The following is an 18,135-nucleotide window of genomic DNA, read 5'->3' on the forward strand; positions in this document are numbered from 1 at the left end:
GGTCAGCATTTAATAGTGATATAAGCCTATAGTTTTTGGGAAGGAGGTGGTCTCTCTTTGGTTTGGGCATTACTGTCACGTGGGCAAAGTAGAATTCCGGGGGCATCTGGGAGCCATTCAGTAGGGCATTGCAATAGTTTTTAATGTGGGGGGTGAGGGTATTCGTGAACTTCTTGTAATAAAGTGCCGTGAGGCCGTCGGGCCCGGGGGCCTTATTTTTTTAAAGATTTTTAATTGTTGTGGATATTTCGTCTGCCGATATAGGTGCTTGGAGTTGGTCTACAGCAGAGTTTGGGATTTTAGGCATTTTTAGATCGCCTAGAAAGGATGATAAAAGTTGTGGCGGGGAGGGCTGTGGGGGTGAGTACAGCTTTTGATAATAGTCCCGAATCGTGTCGTAAACAACATCTGGGTGGGCCGAGACTCGTCCCTTGGAGTCTTTAATAGAGGTGACATTGTTTAGGAGTTCTTTACATCTGAGCCTACGTGCCAGCATGCCAGTCGGTTTGTTAGCGTATCTATAGAAGGTGGACTTAGTCCATGTTAGCGCTCTCTCTGTTTTGTTTGTCAGGATAACGTCCAGTTGTAACTTAGTGTCTCTAATCTGTTTGGTCAGGAAGAGAGAGGTAGTGGTCTGGTTGGCAAGTTCGAGTTTCATGAGTTTGGTTTCTAGGCGTGTTTGTAATTCAGACCTTCGTTTCTTTTTGGTGGATGCGATTTTAATTATGGAGCCAGTAATAAATTTTTTGTGTGCCATCCACACAACCCCAGGGGGGGTGTCTCCACTAGAGTTGGTCTGGAAGTACAGTTCCAATTCTTCTTTGATTTTGGAGAGGGCAGTGGGGTCAGTGAGTAGGGATTCGTTCAACCTCCATTTAAATAGTTTAGAAGTGGTGACGTTAAATTTAAATGCTGGTAGGACTACATCGTGGTTAGACCACGATGATGGAATGTGGCGAGAGTACAGGACCGAGGTAAGCGTTTTTGCTGTAGTTAAGTGTAAGTCTATTCGCGAATAGGTTTGATGTGCAGGGACCAACCAAGCAAGAGAAAAAAGATGATTCACGGCCAGAATATTAGCAAAAAATGTATAAACTTTATTTATATAAAAGATACACAAGTGCATGGGAAGTGATATAAAAACATGGCGCCACAAAGCTGGGCGCTGCAGAAAAAGCAACCGGAGGCACGTACACAGAGAAGACCATCCACATAATATACTAGTCATATACTGCTTATCATAATAGAAGCCAAAATTCACTAAATCAGGAGAAACTTAATCCATAACAATAATACATACGGCTATATGTGGCAAAAAAGCCATTGAAGTGGGAGAACAGATTATCAGTGGTGATACCTACAGGCTACAGTCACAGAGATACTAATGAAAAGTGCAGAGTAAGAATATAAATATAATGAGACCTAGCACTGCCTATCGGTACAATAATAGTTAGATCAATGATACCACCGATAGCAAGTATCACCGAATAATACCCACCGCAATGTGGACTGGAGTTCCTGGGGACGTGCCTCCGCCCCAACGCGCGTTTCGGTGCTCACACCTTCGTCAGGGGGCAGACAATGGACGTGAACAACGGATTTAAAAAGAGACAACCCCGGAAATGTACAGCGGCATGAACCGGAAGTAACCGCCCAGCGTCATGGCAACCACGACGCCGGCACACACCGGGAAAAGCCGAAGGACGCCGAAGATCACAGGGGCCCCATGTGACCCAAAGCGTCCAACGGCCGACCCGGACATGCACAGGCGCACCATCACCAGACAGCCTGCACGGAGTAGACAGCCACAATAGGTAATACAACACTTGCGGACTAAAAACTTAGCAAGTGAAACCGCTCTGGGCACAATATATATCGGGGCACACATGAATAATGCAAAGTAACAAATAACAATGCTATAGCCCGGACCCATACATACATGAAATACACAGAAGTCATTTAAATAGCAAATACGAATAGCACCACCAAGATCGCGTACCCAAGCATAGAGACTGAGTAAATGGAAGAAATATACAGTCACCCAAAGAGTTGTAAACTCAACACCAACCATATTAGGGAAGATCACAAATAATCAAAAGCTGCCAACAAACCCGGTAGACCATATATAAATATTATACGTTTATATGCCCCGGACCATTCCCTCCCCCGCATATCAATGGAACACCACCCAAGCATAATATATCCACCAATGCGATACATATATGGCAGAAGTCCATGCAGATCCTCATGTTGAAGGCATCCTAATCAAGGGAATAATTTCCTTTGCTGGTAAACACGACTTGATCCAGGGGATAGGACAGATCAGGGCAGAAGCAAATCCATACGGAGTCAGCTAGTACTAAAAGAAAATAACAGCAGTTAAAAACCAAAAATAAAAACAACACTAAAAAGCAGCGACCACATCATGACGCCACCTCAGCAACACCAATGACTATAGGAAAGGGGCATAACTGATGTTGTCGTTGAGACCTGCCGGCTGGACCGTGTTGAGCGTCCAAATCCACCGAGACTCAACACGGGCCAGCCGCTGGAAAGTACCCCCTCCACGGATACCCATCTCCAAAGTATCAATCCCCCTAGCCCTAAGGAGGCCAGCATCACAGCCATGGAACCTTTTAAAATGGCGTGGCAGTGTTTTAAGAGTAGTGATGTCCTCCATCGCGGCCGCCGCGCCAATGCCCAAAACATGCTCGCGTATACGTGTCTTAAGATGGCGAGTGGTCATACCAACATACATCTTTTCACACGGACATGTCACCATATATATAACGTTCTTACTAAGACAGGTGATTTTCTTCTTGATTTTATATTCACGCGTGCCATCGGAGTTAGAAAAAGTCGTAGCCCTCTCAATGTTTGGGCATGCGACGCACCGGCCGCAAGGAGAACATCCCACCCGAACCGGCATAGCGTCCAGGAACGTGCTCACACCCTCACCAGTGTAATGGCTATGCACTAGCATATCCCTGAGGTTCCTAGAACGTCTAGCCGCGATGCCCGCCCTCTCAGGTAAGTAACGAGCAATGACAGGGTCCGCCAGTAGGACATGCCATGATCTCTGGAGGATCCTTTGCATCATTGGGAACTGGGAATTAAACGTTGTGACGTACCGGACAATATCAGTTGACTGTTTATCCTTATTTTGATAGAGCAGTGATTCCCTTGAAGTATGCCTCGCTCTATTGAAGGCTCTTTTAATACTACGGTTGCTATGCCCTCGAGCAACCAACCTATTTTTTAGGTCATTGGCCTGGCAAAGGAAATCAGCTTCTGTCGAACATAGTCTCCGCAGGCGGAGGAACTGACCCGTAGGAATAGCCTGGATGACATGGCCAGGATGCGAGGAGGAGGCGTGCAACAAAAGATTAGTAGACGTAGGCTTCCTATAAATTACCGTCTGCAGGCATCCACGATCATCACGTCTCAACGTGACATCGAGAAATTCGATGGTGTTACTGTCAAATTTAAAGGTCAAAACTATATTACAAGAATTATTATTGAGGGATGTCATGAACTCCCGCAGACCATCCGTGGAGCCCTGCCAGATCATCAAGACATCATCAATGTACCGCGTCCATAGCAGGACGCGGCACATTGACTCCGGACGATCTAGCAGGGGGAGGTCCCTCTCCCACAGCCCCAGGAACAGGTTAGCATAAGCAGGGGCAAAAGGAGCCCCCATAGCTGTTCCCTGGAGCTGCAGGAAGAAGGACCCCTTAAAAACAAAAAAATTGTGAGTCAGGGAAAACTCCAATAAATTATAAATCAAATCTCTAATTTCAGCCGAAAAATTGGATGTATCCAAGAAGGATTTAATGGCTCGAAGACCGTCCTGATGCCGTATACTAGTATAAAGTGATTCGACATCAGCCGTCACTAACAGGTCACCATCCTCAAGGTGCACCCCATCAACACGTCTCAAAAGCTCACCAGTATCCTTGAGATACGAAGGTAGGCACTCCACCAATGGTTGTATCTTGGAGTCAATCCATTGGTTGACCTTCTCGAGGTAGTTCCCTCTCCCGGAAATAATAGGCCGACCAGGGGGCGTCCTCATGTCCTTGTGGACCTTGGGGAGAAGATAGAACGTAGGGATAGTGGGATCACGTACAACCAATGCTGATGCCAATTCACTGGTAATAGTCCCCAAATCCCTCGCCTCCTTAATAATAACATTAAGTTGTTGTACATAGGCGGACAAGGGGTTAAACGTTAGCCTCTTATAGCACTCTCGGTTATTAAGTTGACGAAAGGCCTCCTTTTCATACATGGCATTTGGCCAGATGACCACGTTGCCCCCCTTGTCCGCCGGTTTAAAAACTACATCCCCAAGGTCCTGAAGGACACGAAGACGCTCCCTCTCCTCCCTTAACAAATTATCCCTATAGATGTGGCGGGGAATCTTAAGAAATTCCTTAGTCACCAATTGGACGAATAGGTCCACATTTGGACATGTGGAAAGGGGAGGAAATTTTTTCGACTTAGGACGAATAGAGGAAGGAATCATACCTCCTTCAGGTGTGTCATGTTCGGCAGCCATTTCTTCTAATATGCGTAGGGCTATCTGTTCTTCCTCTGTAGGAAATAATGCAGCCAGGTTACCATTAAAGAAATATTTCTTAAAGACCAATGATCTGGCGAACAAATGAAGGTCCTTGACAGCCTCAAACGCATCAAATGGTGCTGCAGGAGAAAAGGAGAGACCTTTCTCCAATAATTTGAGATCAATATCAGTAAAACAATGTGAGCTGAGATTAATTACCTTGTTGTTATATTTTCTGGGCTCAGAGGGGTAGTCATCCCGTCTATACGGATGGAACACAAAGTCTCTCTGGTTCCGTGTTGCCATTCTTGACCTAGTGGTCATAGACGAGGCTGAACGATCAGATATGTCACTAGCCGACGAGATTGACGAATGAGAAAAGTATGTGTAGCCTTTTATTGGGCCATTCATCTCTCTCCATACATCTACCAGACAGTTGTTTTTCATTAAGCCTGTGCAGAAGTTTTAAAGAGTCGGTGGCCCATTTTGTAGCTCAGAGCCATCGGGCATCTGCCCGCCTTAGCAGATTGCCAAGCTGGACCTGTGGATAAGAAACCCGAGCTGCCTAGGATCCAAAATACGATAGGAGACCAGATGCGGCGTGAATGCAGTTTTATTTGTCAACGTGTTTCGAGGTGATCATACCTTTTCATCAGGACAAACCACAATGTGGGTTTCTTATCCCCTTCCATCTGTAAGTTTGTATACATTCCCTAATTATGGATCTTACTCTAGATCTGCTGTTCATTTCAGCTCCTAAAGCAGAATGAATTAGCCAGCACTTTCAACATGGTCGTAAAAATATGGTAATGAAACATAGTACAAATATGCATAATTTTACAACGGCTGATGGAAATGAGAAGGACCTGGATGAACCCCACCAACATTACAGAGTTGAAGCTATTTTATAGGCAGGAATGGGCTAAAATTCCTCCAAGCTTTTGTGCAGGACTTATCGACAATTACCGAAAACGTTTAGATGCAGTTATAGCTGTACAAGTGGGTCACATAAGCTACTGAGAGCAAAGGTACACATACTTTTTCTTCACATGTGAAAAGGTCTAACATTTTTGACTCATTTCTTTGATTTGTTTTCTTTACTTTTAGGACTTTTGAAAGTCTTAAGTTAATTTTATGCCAAAATATGGAAAAGTCTGAAGAATTCACATACTTTCAAGCACTACTTAACAAGACTCCAGTGATCAGCTGTAATCTTTGGAAAAACCTAGGAAAAAATGTTCAGTATCACTGCAGCGCCATCACAGGGAAATCCTTTATTACACAGTTGTCATTCGTGACAGTAGGCTGTCTTTGTAATGGAGGTCAAGACAGATCCTACAAAGTGAAATGCAAGATTCGCATTGAATGAAGTGGACTCAGTTCTGTAATAGAGTGGTATTACGGTACTTTCTAAGTTTTCCCATGTACAGCCGGTTCCAAACAGAGTAAAAACAGTCAAGTGGACGTAGCTATGAACCAGAACTGCACCCATTACCTTCTCAGGATCCTTTGTTTGTCCAGAATTCACCCTTCTGGCCCACCAGTCATTTAGATCAGAAGAGCAGACTGTCAGTTTTTACATGTCTGACACTGGTAGTGCCCCATTTCATTTAAAATACCCTCTGGAGTCAGATCTTCAGGGAGATCTATGTCCGGCCCATAGATCTTAACAGTTAATTTACATTTTAAGAAAACGTAGATTACTCTGGAATAAAACATCGGATTGCAGATATCAAGGTGTCATTTTATTCAGCTTCCTATGACCTAGATGCCTATATAGGCAACGTAGGAGGGTTGATCGTACTGACAGATTCCCTTTAAAGGAAGCCTGTCACCAGAAAATAACACTATTAACCTGCACATATGGGATTAATCTGCAGGTTAAAAGTTCACTTAGGCTACGTTCACATTTGCGTTGTGCGGAGCTGCGTTGGCGACGCAACGCACAACGCAAACAAGAACGCATGCAAAACGCATAGTTTTGCGACGGATGCGTCCTTTTTTTGCCGGATTTTGGACGCAAAAAAATGCATCTTGCTGCGTCCTCTGCGCCCTAACGCTTGCGGCACAGAAGACGCATGCATCGCAAAACGCATGCAAACGCATGTCCATGCGCCCCCATGTTAAATATAGGGGCGCATGCGTCGCCACGGCTGCGCCCGACGCAGCCCGGCAGAACGCTAATGTGAACGTAGCCTTAGCCGAAAGCTGCTGGGAGAAAATTAACTTTGTTCCCCCCGGCAGCGTTCTGGTTTCAGTTGCGAGCATACAGAGCGGCGGCTTTAGGCTATGTGCACACGATGCGGATTTTGCGCAGCAGTTTCCCATGAGTTTACAGTACAATGTAAACCTATGGGAAATGAAATCCACAGTGCACATGCTGCGGAAAAAAACGCATGGAAACGCAGCGGATTATTTTCCGCAGCATGTAAATTCTTTGTGCGGAATCCGCAGCAGTTTTACACCTGCTCCAATAGAAAACTGCAGATGTAAAACCGCAGCGGAATCCGCATTAAAAACCGCAGCTGTTTTCCAATGCGGATTTATCAAATCCGCTGCGGAAAAATCCGCAGAGGATCTTTCTACGTGTGCACATACCCTTAACCCCCTTTCTCTTTACTCAGAGCGGTGAGTGAACCTTCGCTGGCACCACCCCCGTAACTAATACTGGAACACTGCCGGGGGAGGAATAAAGTTCCCATTAGCTTTCGGCTAAGTGCTAGAGCCTGGTGGCTAAGGGTATGTTCACACTATGCGGTTTTTACCACGGAACCGCCGCGATTTTGCCGCAGCGGATCCGCAGCAGTTTTCCATGCAGTGTGCAGTACAATGTTACCCTATGGAAAACAAAAACCGCTGTGCCCACATTGCGAAAAATCATGGAAAAAAACGCGCGGAATTGCTGCGGAAAAAAAGGAGCATGTCACTTCTTTGTGCAGAATCGCAGCGATTCTGCACCCATAGAAATGCATTGATCCGCTTACTTCCCGCATGGGGCTGTACACACCATGCGGGAAGTAAGCGGATAATGCGGGGGTTATACCCGGGGTGGAGGAGAGGAGACTCTCCTCCAGGCCCCGGGAACCATATTTGAGTAAAAAAAAGAATTAAAATAAAAAATAATGCTATACTCACCTCTGAAGTCTCAGCGCTGCACGCGGCCGTCCGGTCTCAGGTTTGCTATGCGACCAGGACCTGCGGTGACGTCGCGGTCACATGACCGTGACGTCACGAAGGTCCTGGTCGCACAGCATCTTTGGAACTGGACCGCCGCCTGCAGCGCCGAGGAGATCGGGACGTCAGAGGGTAAGTATATAATTATTTTATTATTTTTAACATTAATATTGATCAATAGTAGGGGTAAAATCCCGCAGCGGAACCCGCAGGACAAACCGCGATAAATCTGCAGGGATAACCGCAGCGGGTTTGCCCTGCAGATTTATCAAATCCGCTGCGGGAGAACCCGCAGGACAGGACGCAACGTGTGAATGTGGCCTTATAATGCTATTAACCTGCAGATTAACCCTATATCTGCAGGTTAATAGCGTTTTTTCTGGTGACCAAGTCCCTTTAACCCCTTTCTGCCATTAGACGTACTATTCCGTCCATGTGGGGTGGGCTTTACTTCCCACGGACGGAATAGTACGTCATAGGCGATCGGCCACGCTCACGGGGGGAGCGCGGCCGATCGCGGCCGGGTGTCAGCTGCTTATCGCAGCTGACATCCGGCACTATGTGCCAGGAGCGGTCACGGACCGCCCCCGGCACATTAACCCCCGGCACACCGCGATCAAACATGATCGCGATGTGCCGGCGGTGCAGGGAACCATCACGCAGGGAGGGGGCTCCCTGCGGGCTTCCCTGAGACCCCCGCAGCAACGCGATGTGATCGCGTTGCTCCGGGGGTCTCTTACCTCCGCCCTGCAGCAAGTCCCGGATCCAAGATGGCCGCGGATCCGGGTCCTGCAGGGAGGGAGGTGGCTTACCAAGTGCCTGCTCAGAGCAGGCACTTGGTAACGCTGCAGCGCTCTTTGACAGATCGGTGATCTGTCAGAGTGCTGTGCAAACTGGCAGATCACCGATCTGTATTGTCCCCCCCTGTGACAAAGTAAAAAAGTAAAAAAAAAAATTTACAAGTGTGTAAAAAAAAAAAAAAATCCTAAATAATGAAAAAAAAAAAAATATTATTCCCATAAATACATTTCTTTATCTAAATAAAAAAAACAAAACAATAAAAGTACACATATTTAGTATCGCCACGTCCGTAACGACCGACCTATAAAACTGGCCCACTAGTTAACCCCTTCAGTAAACACCGTAAGGAAAAAAAAAAAACGATGCAAAAAACAACGCTTTATTATCATACCGCTGAACAAAAAGTGGAATAACACGCGATCAAAAAGACAGATATAAATAACCATGGTACCGCTGAAAGCGTCATCTTGTCCCACAAAAAACGAACCGCCATACAGCAACATCAGCAAAAAATAAAAAAGTTATAGTCCTCAGAATAAAGCGATGCAAAAATAATTATTTTTTCTATAAAATAGTTTTTATCGTATAAAAGCGCCAAAACATAAAAAAAATGATATAAATGAGGTGTCACTGTAATCGTACTGACCCGAAGACCTGGTTTTTGCTAATTCTGCCTCACAAAAATCGGAATAAAAAGCGATCAAAAAATGATACGTGCCCGAAAGTGTTACCAATAAAAACGTCAACTCGTCCCGCAAAAAACAAGACCTCACATGACTCTGTGGATTCAAATATGGAAAAATTATAGCTCTCAAAATGTGGTAACGCAAAAAATATTTTTTGCAATAAAAAGCGTCTTTCAGTGAGTGACGGCTGCCAATCATAAAAATCCGCTAAAAAACCCGCTATAAAAGTAAATCAAACCCCCCTTCATTACCCCCTTAGTTAGGGAAAAATAAAAAAAATTAAAAAATGTATTTATTTCCATTTTCCCGTTAGGGCTAGGACTAGGGTTATGGTTAGGGCTAGGGTTAAGGCTACAGTTAGGGTAAAGGCTACAGTTAGGGTTAAGGCTACAGTTAGGGTTAAGGCTACAGTTAGGGTTAAGGCTACAGTTAGGGTTAAGGCTACAGTTAGGGTTAAGGCTAAAGTTAGGGTTAGGATTACATTTGCGGTTGGGAATAGGGTTGGGATTAGGGTTAGGGGTGTGTCTGGGTTAGAGGTGTGGTTAGGGTTACCGTTGGAATTAGGGTTAGGGGTGTGTTTGGATTAGGGTTTCAGTTATAATTGGGGGGTTTCCACTGTTTAGACACATCAGGGGCTCTCCAAATGCGACATGGCGTCCGATCTTAATTCCAGCCAATTCTGCGTTGAAAAATTTAAACAGTGCTCCTTCCCTTCCGAGCTCTCCCGTGTGCCCAAACAGGAGTTTACCCCAACATATGGGGTATCAGCGTACTCAGGACAAATTGGACAACAACTTTTGGGGTCCAATTTCTCCTGTTACCCTTGGGAAAATACAAAACTGGGGGCTAAAAAATAAGTTTTGTGGGAAAAAAAAGATTTTTTAATTTTCACGGCTCTGCGTTATAAACTGTAGTGAAACACTTGGGGGCTCAAAGTTCTCCCAACACATCTAGATAAGTTCGTGGGGGGGTCTAGTTTCAAATATGGGGTCACTTGTGGGGGGTTTCTACTGTTTAGGTACATTAGGGGCTCTGCAAACGCAATGTGACACCTGCAGACTATTCCATCTAAGTCTGCATTCCAAATGGCGCTCCTTCCCTTCCGAGCCCTCCCATGCGCCCAAACGGTGGTTCCTCCCCACATATGGGGCATCAGCGCACTCAGGACAAATTGGACAACAAATTTTGGGGTCCAATTTCTCCTGTTACCCTCGAGAAAAAACAAAACTGGGAGCTAAAAAATAATTTTGAGGGGATTTTTTTTTTTTTTCACGGCTCTGCGTTAGAAACTGTAGTGAAACACTTGGGGGCTCAAAGTTCTCACAACACATCTAGATAAGTTCCTTTGGGGGTCTAGTTTCCAATATGGGGTCACTTGTGGGGGGTTTCTTCTGTTTAGGTACATTAGGGGCTCTGCAAACGCAATGTGACGCCTGCAGACCATTCCATCTAAGTCTGTATTTCAAATGGCGCTCCTTCCCTTCCGAGCCTTCCCATGCGCCCACACGGTGGTTCCCCCCCCCCCCCACATATGGGGTATCAGCGCACTCAGGACAAATTGCACAACAAATTTTGGGGTCCAATTTCTCCTGTTACCCTTGGGAAAATACAAAACTGGGGGCTAAAAAATAATATTTGTGGGAAAAAATTTTTGTTTTATTTTTACGGCTCTGCATTATAAACTTCTGTGAAGCTCTTGGTGGGTCAAAGTGCTCACCACACATCTAGATAAGTTCCTTAGGGGGTCTACTTTCCAAAATGGTGTCACTTGTGGGGGGTTTCAATATTTAGGCACATCAGTGGCTCTCCAAACGCAACATGGCGTCTCATCTCAATTCCTGTGAATTTTGCATTGAAAAGTCAAACGGCGCTCCTTCCCTTCCGAGCTCTCCCATGCGCCCAAACAGTGGTTTACCCCCACATATGGGGTATCAGCGTACTCAGGACAAATTGTACAACAACTTTTTGGTTCCAATTTCTTCTCTTACCATTGGGAAAATAAAAAATTGGGGGCAAGCTCTGTCATGCGCCCAAACAGTGGTTTACCTCCACTTATGGTGTATCGGCGTACTCAGGACAAATTGTACAGCAAGGTTTGGGGTCCATTTTCTCCTGTAACTCTTGGCAAAATAAAACAAATTGGAGCTGAAGTAAATTTTTTGTGAAAAAAAGTTAAATGTTCATTTTTATTTAAACATTCCAAAAATTCCTGTGAAACACCTGAAGGGTTAATAAACTTCTTGAATGTGGTTTTGAGAACCTTGAGGGGTGCAGCTTTTAGAATGGTGTCACACTTGGGTATTTTCTATCATATAGACCCCTCAAAATGACTTCAAATGAGATGTGGTCCCTAAAATAAAATGGTGTTGTAAAAATGAGAAATTGCTGGTCAACTTTTAACCCTTATAACTCCCTAAAAAAAAAAATTTTGGTTCCAAAATTGTGCTGATGTAAAGTAGACATGTGGGAAATGGTACTTATTAAGTATTTTGTGTGACATATCTCTGTGATTTAATTGCATAAAAATTCAAAGTTGGAAAATTGCGAAATTTTCAAAATTTTTGCCATGTTTCCGTTTTTTTCACCAATAAACGCAGGTAATATCAAATAAATTTTACCACTATCATGAAGTACAATATGTCACGAGAAAACAATGTCAGAATCACCGGGATCCGTTGAAGCGTTCCAGAGTTATAACCTCATAAAGGGACAGTGGTCAGAATTGTAAAAATTGGCCCGGTCCATAACGTGCAAACCACCCTTGGGGGTAAAGGGGTTAAACTCAATAATGAAACAGTATGCAGTCAGATGTCTGGGCTGGAGATTTACATTGTTATATCTAATATATAATTGCCTAGAATACTACTTCCTGCAATTTGTGCCAACTTCCGTGGCTTTGTCCGGAGCTAATGTCCAGAGATAATGTCCGGAGCTAATGTCCGGAGCTAATATCCGGAGCTAATGTCCGGAGATAATGTGCGGAGATAATGTCCGGAGCTAATGTCCAGAGCTAATGTCCGGAGCTAATGTGCGGAGATAATGTCCGGAGCTAATGTCCGGAGCTAATGTCCGGAGATAAGTGACGTCAACAGTGTCCAGTGTCTGATTGGTTGCCGCCTGCTGCGAGCGACCAATCAGAAACGTGCCGTACTGTGACACACTCCGCCCGCCATTTTGGTGTGATTTTTGAATTTTTACCTCACAGCAAGTTTCTACTGCGTGGAGGCGGGCCCAGTGACGTTGCTCTTCAAGCTCCTGCCGAATTTCGTCAAAAAAATGATAATACCATTTACCAAAACTATATATATTTAGTTGTGAAATGGTTAAGTGACATTTTCACACCAATTTTGAACTTTTGTTTGGTGTTTTCTCCATATACTGCCTATTATTTTTGTTCTTTCTTACTATTATTTATTAATTGTATTATTCTTACATTTGAATAAATAAAGTATACCGTATATACTCGAGTATAAGCCGAGATTTTCAGCCCATTTTTTTGGGCTGAAAGTCCCCCTCTCGGCTTATACTCGAGTCATATACCCGGGTGTCAGCAGGTGAGGGAGAGCGGGGGCTGTGTAATCATACTTACCTGCTCCCAGCGCGATCCCTGCAGTCCCTGGCTTCTCCGGCGCTGCAGATTCTTCCTGCACTGAGCGGTCACATGGCACCGCTCATTACAGAAATGAATAGGCAGCTCCACCCCCATAGGGGAGGAGCCGCATATTCATTTCTGTAATGATCGGTGCCATGTGACCGCTCAATTACAAGAAGAAGCTGCAGCGCCGGAGAAGCCAGGGACTGCAGGGACCGCGCCGCAGCAGGTAAGGGGAGCGCAGCGCTATAATAACCTGCTCCTCGCTCCGGCTCCGTCTGCAGCGTCCTCTAGCAATGACGCTCAGGTTAGAGGGCGCTGTGACGTAGTCAGTGCGCGCCCTCTGCTGAGCGTCGGTGCTGGAGACGGAGCCGCAAGAGGAGCAGGTAATTATTGAAAGCGCCGGCGTCCTGAGAAGAGAGGTGAGTATGTGATTTTTTTTTTTTTTTTTTATGGCAGCACCAGCAGCATTCTAAGGAGCACCTATGGGGCCATAAAGGTGCAGAGCATATAAGGGGCACAGCATTATAAGGAGCACCTATGGGGCCATAAAGGTGCAGAGCATATAAGGGGCACAGCATTATAAGGAGCACCTATGGGGCCATAAAGGTGCAGAGCATATAAGGGGCACAGCATTATAAGGAGCACCTATAGGGCCATAAAGGTGCAGAGCATATATGGGGCACAGCATTATAAGGAGCACCTATGGGGCCATAAAGGTGCAGAGCATATATGGGGCACAGCATTATAAGGAGCACCTATGGGGCCATAAAGGTGCAGAGCATATATGGGGCACAGCATTCTAAGGAGCACCTATGGGGCCATAAAGGTGCAGAGCATATAAGGGGCACAGCATTATAAGGAGCACCTATGGGGCCATAAAGGTGCAGAGCATATAAGGGGCACAGCATTATAAGGAGCACCTATGGGGCCATAAAGGTGCAGAGCATATATGGGGCACAGCATTATAAGGAGCATTTATGGGGCCATAATCAAAGGTGCAGAGCATATATGGCACAGCATTATAAGGAGCATTTATGGGGCCATAATCAAAGGTGCAGAGCATATATGGCACAGCATTATGAGGAGCATCTATGGGGCCATAATCAAAGGTGCAGAGCATATATGGCACAGCATTATGAGGAGCATCTATGGGGCCATAATCAAAGGTGCAGAGCATATATGGCACAGCATTATAAGGAGCATCTATGGGGCCATAATCAAAGGTGCAGAGCATATATGGCACAGCATTATGAGGAGCATCTATGGGGCCATAATCAAAGGTGCAGAGCATATATGGCACATCATTATAAGGAGCATCTATGGGGCCATAATCAACGGTGCAGAGCATTCTATATAGCACAGTTGTATATGGAGCATCTATGGGGCAATAATGAACGGTATGGAGCATCTATTTTTATTTTTGAAATTCACCGGTAAATGCTGCATTTTCTACCCTAGGCTTATACTCGAGTCAATAAGTTTTCCCAGTTTTTTGTGGCAAAATTAGGGGGGTCGGCTTATACTCGGGTCGGCTTATACTCGAGTATATACGGTATATGGATTCTAGACTCCCGATTCTTTAGAATCGGGCTGCCATCTAGTATAAAATAATAAGCTGTAACTGCTATGAAAATATATGAAAAAATGAATCTGTAGAGAACTGAGTACCTATAAGTAACATTCAGATAAAAAGTAATGATTTACAAGCAGGACAAGGTGAGTAAAAATGGCATTCTTTTATTTTCACTATAAAGAAAGCCATTTTGCTATTATACTTTCAGCTTTGTAAACTAAAATGCGTAAAGGGATTACACGGAGAGTGTTAGTTGCTCTTTTGATCTCCTTGCCCTTAATAAATAGTACTAAACCCTTAGCCACTGTTCCTGCCAGTAAACTGTCACAAGTGACGCCGAAGCATGGTCTCTATAGTTCTCAACAATATAGGAATGTGGAAGCTGCAAATGCGTAAACCTCATGTGACAAAATGAGTGAAACAGTTGTAAGTGCAATTAAAGTGCATGTCCATCTAAATTACCCGCCCCGCCCCCCCCTTTGTGTGCAGGAAATTTCAGTACACAGCCTGTGTGACCCCGGTTCATATTATAAATGACAGGGATGCATGATAGCCTTCCCGCAGCCAGTACGTGCAGTCTAGGTAAGGTTGTGCTCCTCTACTGTGTGGCTGTAGTGTCGATTTCCCTATAGAAAGGTCCACTCTGTAATAAATCAATGAAGATGGAAGAGATGGCACATCCAAAGGTAGGTCAAAGTCAATATTCTTAAATCTTGTATCCATTAAAACGACACACAAGGGATTTAAAACCGACGCGTTTCTGGCGAATCACTTACTCTTAATCATGAGCGAGTGACTCGCCAGAAACGCGTCGTGTCAAATCCCTTGTGTGTCGTTTTAATGGATACAAGATTAAAGAATTATTGACTTTAACCTGCCTTTGGATGCGCTGTTTCTTCCGTCTTCCCTTGGTTCGTTACTGCTGTGCTGCACTGCAGCAGCCATAGACATTGCACCCTTTCGTCTGCACTAGAATTAGCATGATCAAGCTCCTTCACCTTTCCTCTTCACGCTGCCATTCTGTAATATTTCTTTCAGAAGTAGGTAAAATGAATTACCCTATATACTCGAGTATAAGCCGAGATTTGCAGCCCATTTTTGGGGGCTGAAAGTGCCCCTCTCGGCTTATAATCGAGTCATTGTCCTAGGGGGTCGGCGGGGGAGCTGCAGGAGCTGCGGCTGTCACATCACACCCCCTTCCCGTGCTGTCTCTGCACGTCCCTGCTTCTCAGATGGTCTCTGGCACCGGCAGCTCTTTAATTACTTTAATGAGCGGTACCATGTGACCGCTGAACACAGGAACAAGCCAGGAGGGGGTGAGTATGGCGGGGGAGGGTGAGCCATGCGATATTCACCTGTCCCCGTTCCACCACCGGGCTGTGTCTTCCGCGTCCTCTGGCTGTGACGTTCAGGCCAGAGGGTGCAATGATGTGGTTAGTGCGCGCCCTCTGTCTGAACAGTCACAGCCAGAGACCCGGAAGACACAGTGGTGCACGGCGGTGGAACGGGGACAGGTGAATATCGCAAGTGCCGGGGGACTGAGGCAGCGGCGGCACCGACACCAGGCCCCCATAGCGCGCCGGTGCCCCCACCTGCTCAGGACACCGGCACCTGGCACCCAACGACGAGAGGTGAGTATGTCATTTTTTTTTTTTTTTAATCGCAGCAGCAGCATATGGAGCATCTTATGGGGCCATCAACCTTTATGGAGCAGGATATGGGACATATTTTTCTGTGGCGCATCTTATGGGGCCATCAATATGCTTTGTGCAGCATTATATGGGGCTTATTTTAATATGGAGCATCTTATGGGGCCATCATTAACCTTTGTGCAGCATTATATGCGGCATGTTTTTTGTATGGAGCATCTTATCGGGCCTATGATGAACTTTATGGAGCATTATGAGGCATATTTTGTATGGAGCATCTTATGGGCCCATCATGAACTGTATGGAGCATTATATGGGGCTCCTGATTCCATATGGATATTCAAAAACACTTAACCTACTGATGTCTCAATTAATTTAAATTTTTTTTGGTATCTATTTTTATTTTTGAAATTTACCAGTAGCTGCTGCATTTCCCACCCTAGGCTTATACTCGAGTCAATAAGTTTTCCTATTTTTTGCGGCAAAATTAGGGGTCTCGGCTTATATTCGGGTCGATACGGGTATATGTAGCTGTAAAAACTATCCAAAGTGTTTACAGACTTCTGACTGTCTTAAAGGGGTTGTCTGATTTTGACTCTCATATTCATATGCCACGTTAGGGGGTTATGGGTGTCATAGAGAGATCATTTCTAAGAGCATGTGCGAAGGAGTCTTGTAACATATTTGTAATAACTTATTGGACCTGAAAGGTTTTTTATTACCAACTAACCAACTACATTTATCACATACTAGATGGTGGCCCGATTCTAACGCATTGGGTATTCTAGAATATGCATGTCCACGTAGTATATTGCCCAACCACATTGCCCAACCACGTAATATATTGCCCAGCCATGTAGTATATTGCCCAGCCACGTAGTATATTGCCCAGCCACGTAGTATATTGCCCAGTCACGTAGTATATTGCCCAGCCACGTAGTATATTGCTCAGCCACGTAGTATATTGCCCAGTGACGGAGTATACAGCACAGAGCCATGTAGTATACAGACTTACAATAAAAAATAAACATATACTCACCCTCCCTCCGTTGAAGTCCTGGTCCTGTGTGCAGTGCACGTGGCAGCTTCCAGTCCCAGGGTTGGTATGGGCACAGGACCTGTGATGACGTCGTGGTCACATACCATCCTTGCCACCGGAACCTGCCGCTTGCATGGAGCGGTTACCGGATGTCGTGAGGAGCGGGAAAGGTGCCGGAATGTGAGTATATGATGATTTTTTATTTTTTTAATTATTTTTAACATTAGATCTTTTTACTATTGAGGCTGCATAGGCAGCCTCAATAGTAAAAAAGTTGGTCACACAGGGTTAATAGCAGTGTTAATGGAGTGCGTTACACCGCGGCATAACGCGGTCCATTAGTGCTGCCATTAACCCTGTGAGCGCTAACTGGAGGGGAGTACGGAGCGGGCACTGACTGCAGGGAGGAAGGAGCGGCCATGTTGCCGCCGGACTGCGCCCGTCGCTGATTGGTCGTGGCAATGGTCGTGGGTGTTTTGCCACGACCAATCAGCGACTTGTATTCCCATGACAGAGGCCGCGACCAATGAATATCTGTGACAGAAAGAAAGACAGACAGAAGGACAGAAAGACGGAAGTGACCCTTAGACAATTATATAGTAGATAACCTATCTGCTATGATCGCTTGGGGTCTGACTGAAGAATTTTTCCCTGTGTGAATGGAGCTGTACAGCTCATGATTGACTGTTGCTCCATCCATTTCTGTGAGACTGACACAATGGCTTTTTACCATAAGTACCGCTGAAGTGAATGCAATGATAATCACATAGTCGAGAGTTTTACTGGCATATTGTATTTATTTAATTTTGTGATGAATTGGAGAACTTAAAAGTAAACTGTCATGCGGATTGTGCACAATAACCTAATGGCAGGAATGTACCGAGACTTTCCTAATGATTAAATCCATACCTTGTTTGTAGAAATTCGTTTTGCCATTTTTGAGAAATCAATTGTTGAAATCATACACAGGTGAGCTGCAAGTGCTTCGGGGTGGGACTTTGCACTTACAGCTGCCCTGCGGTCTCTCCTCACTCCCTTCCCACCCCAGCCTCCT

General features: G+C 45.2%; 2 protein-coding genes across 7 annotated transcripts in view; one reads left to right on the forward strand and one right to left on the reverse strand.

Moving 5' to 3' along the window:
• IPO11 (importin 11) overlaps window positions 1-18,135 on the forward strand; it is a 628,234-nt gene that overhangs the window by 564,804 nt on the left and 45,295 nt on the right. The window lies entirely within an intron of this gene.
• On the reverse strand, window positions 1,070-4,935 carry LOC138663112 (uncharacterized). 4 transcript variants are annotated; one of them, XM_069749238.1, is made up of 3 exons: window positions 4,784-4,935; window positions 4,531-4,596; window positions 1,070-4,090 (listed from the first exon to the last, which is right to left on the reverse strand). In XM_069749238.1, the coding sequence occupies exons 2-3, from the start codon at window positions 4,546-4,548 to the stop codon at window positions 2,453-2,455; spliced, it is 1,656 nt and encodes a 551-aa protein (XP_069605339.1). In that variant the 5' UTR covers window positions 4,549-4,596; window positions 4,784-4,935; the 3' UTR covers window positions 1,070-2,452. The 4 variants fall into 4 exon arrangements, with proteins under 4 accessions (XP_069605339.1, XP_069605320.1, XP_069605350.1 ...); XM_069749219.1 differs by having other exon boundaries at window positions 1,070-4,596; XM_069749249.1 differs by having other exon boundaries at window positions 1,070-2,359; window positions 3,952-4,935.

Source organism: Ranitomeya imitator, chromosome 1, assembly GCF_032444005.1.
Source record: "Ranitomeya imitator isolate aRanImi1 chromosome 1, aRanImi1.pri, whole genome shotgun sequence".
Taxonomy (NCBI): domain Eukaryota; kingdom Metazoa; phylum Chordata; class Amphibia; order Anura; family Dendrobatidae; genus Ranitomeya; species Ranitomeya imitator.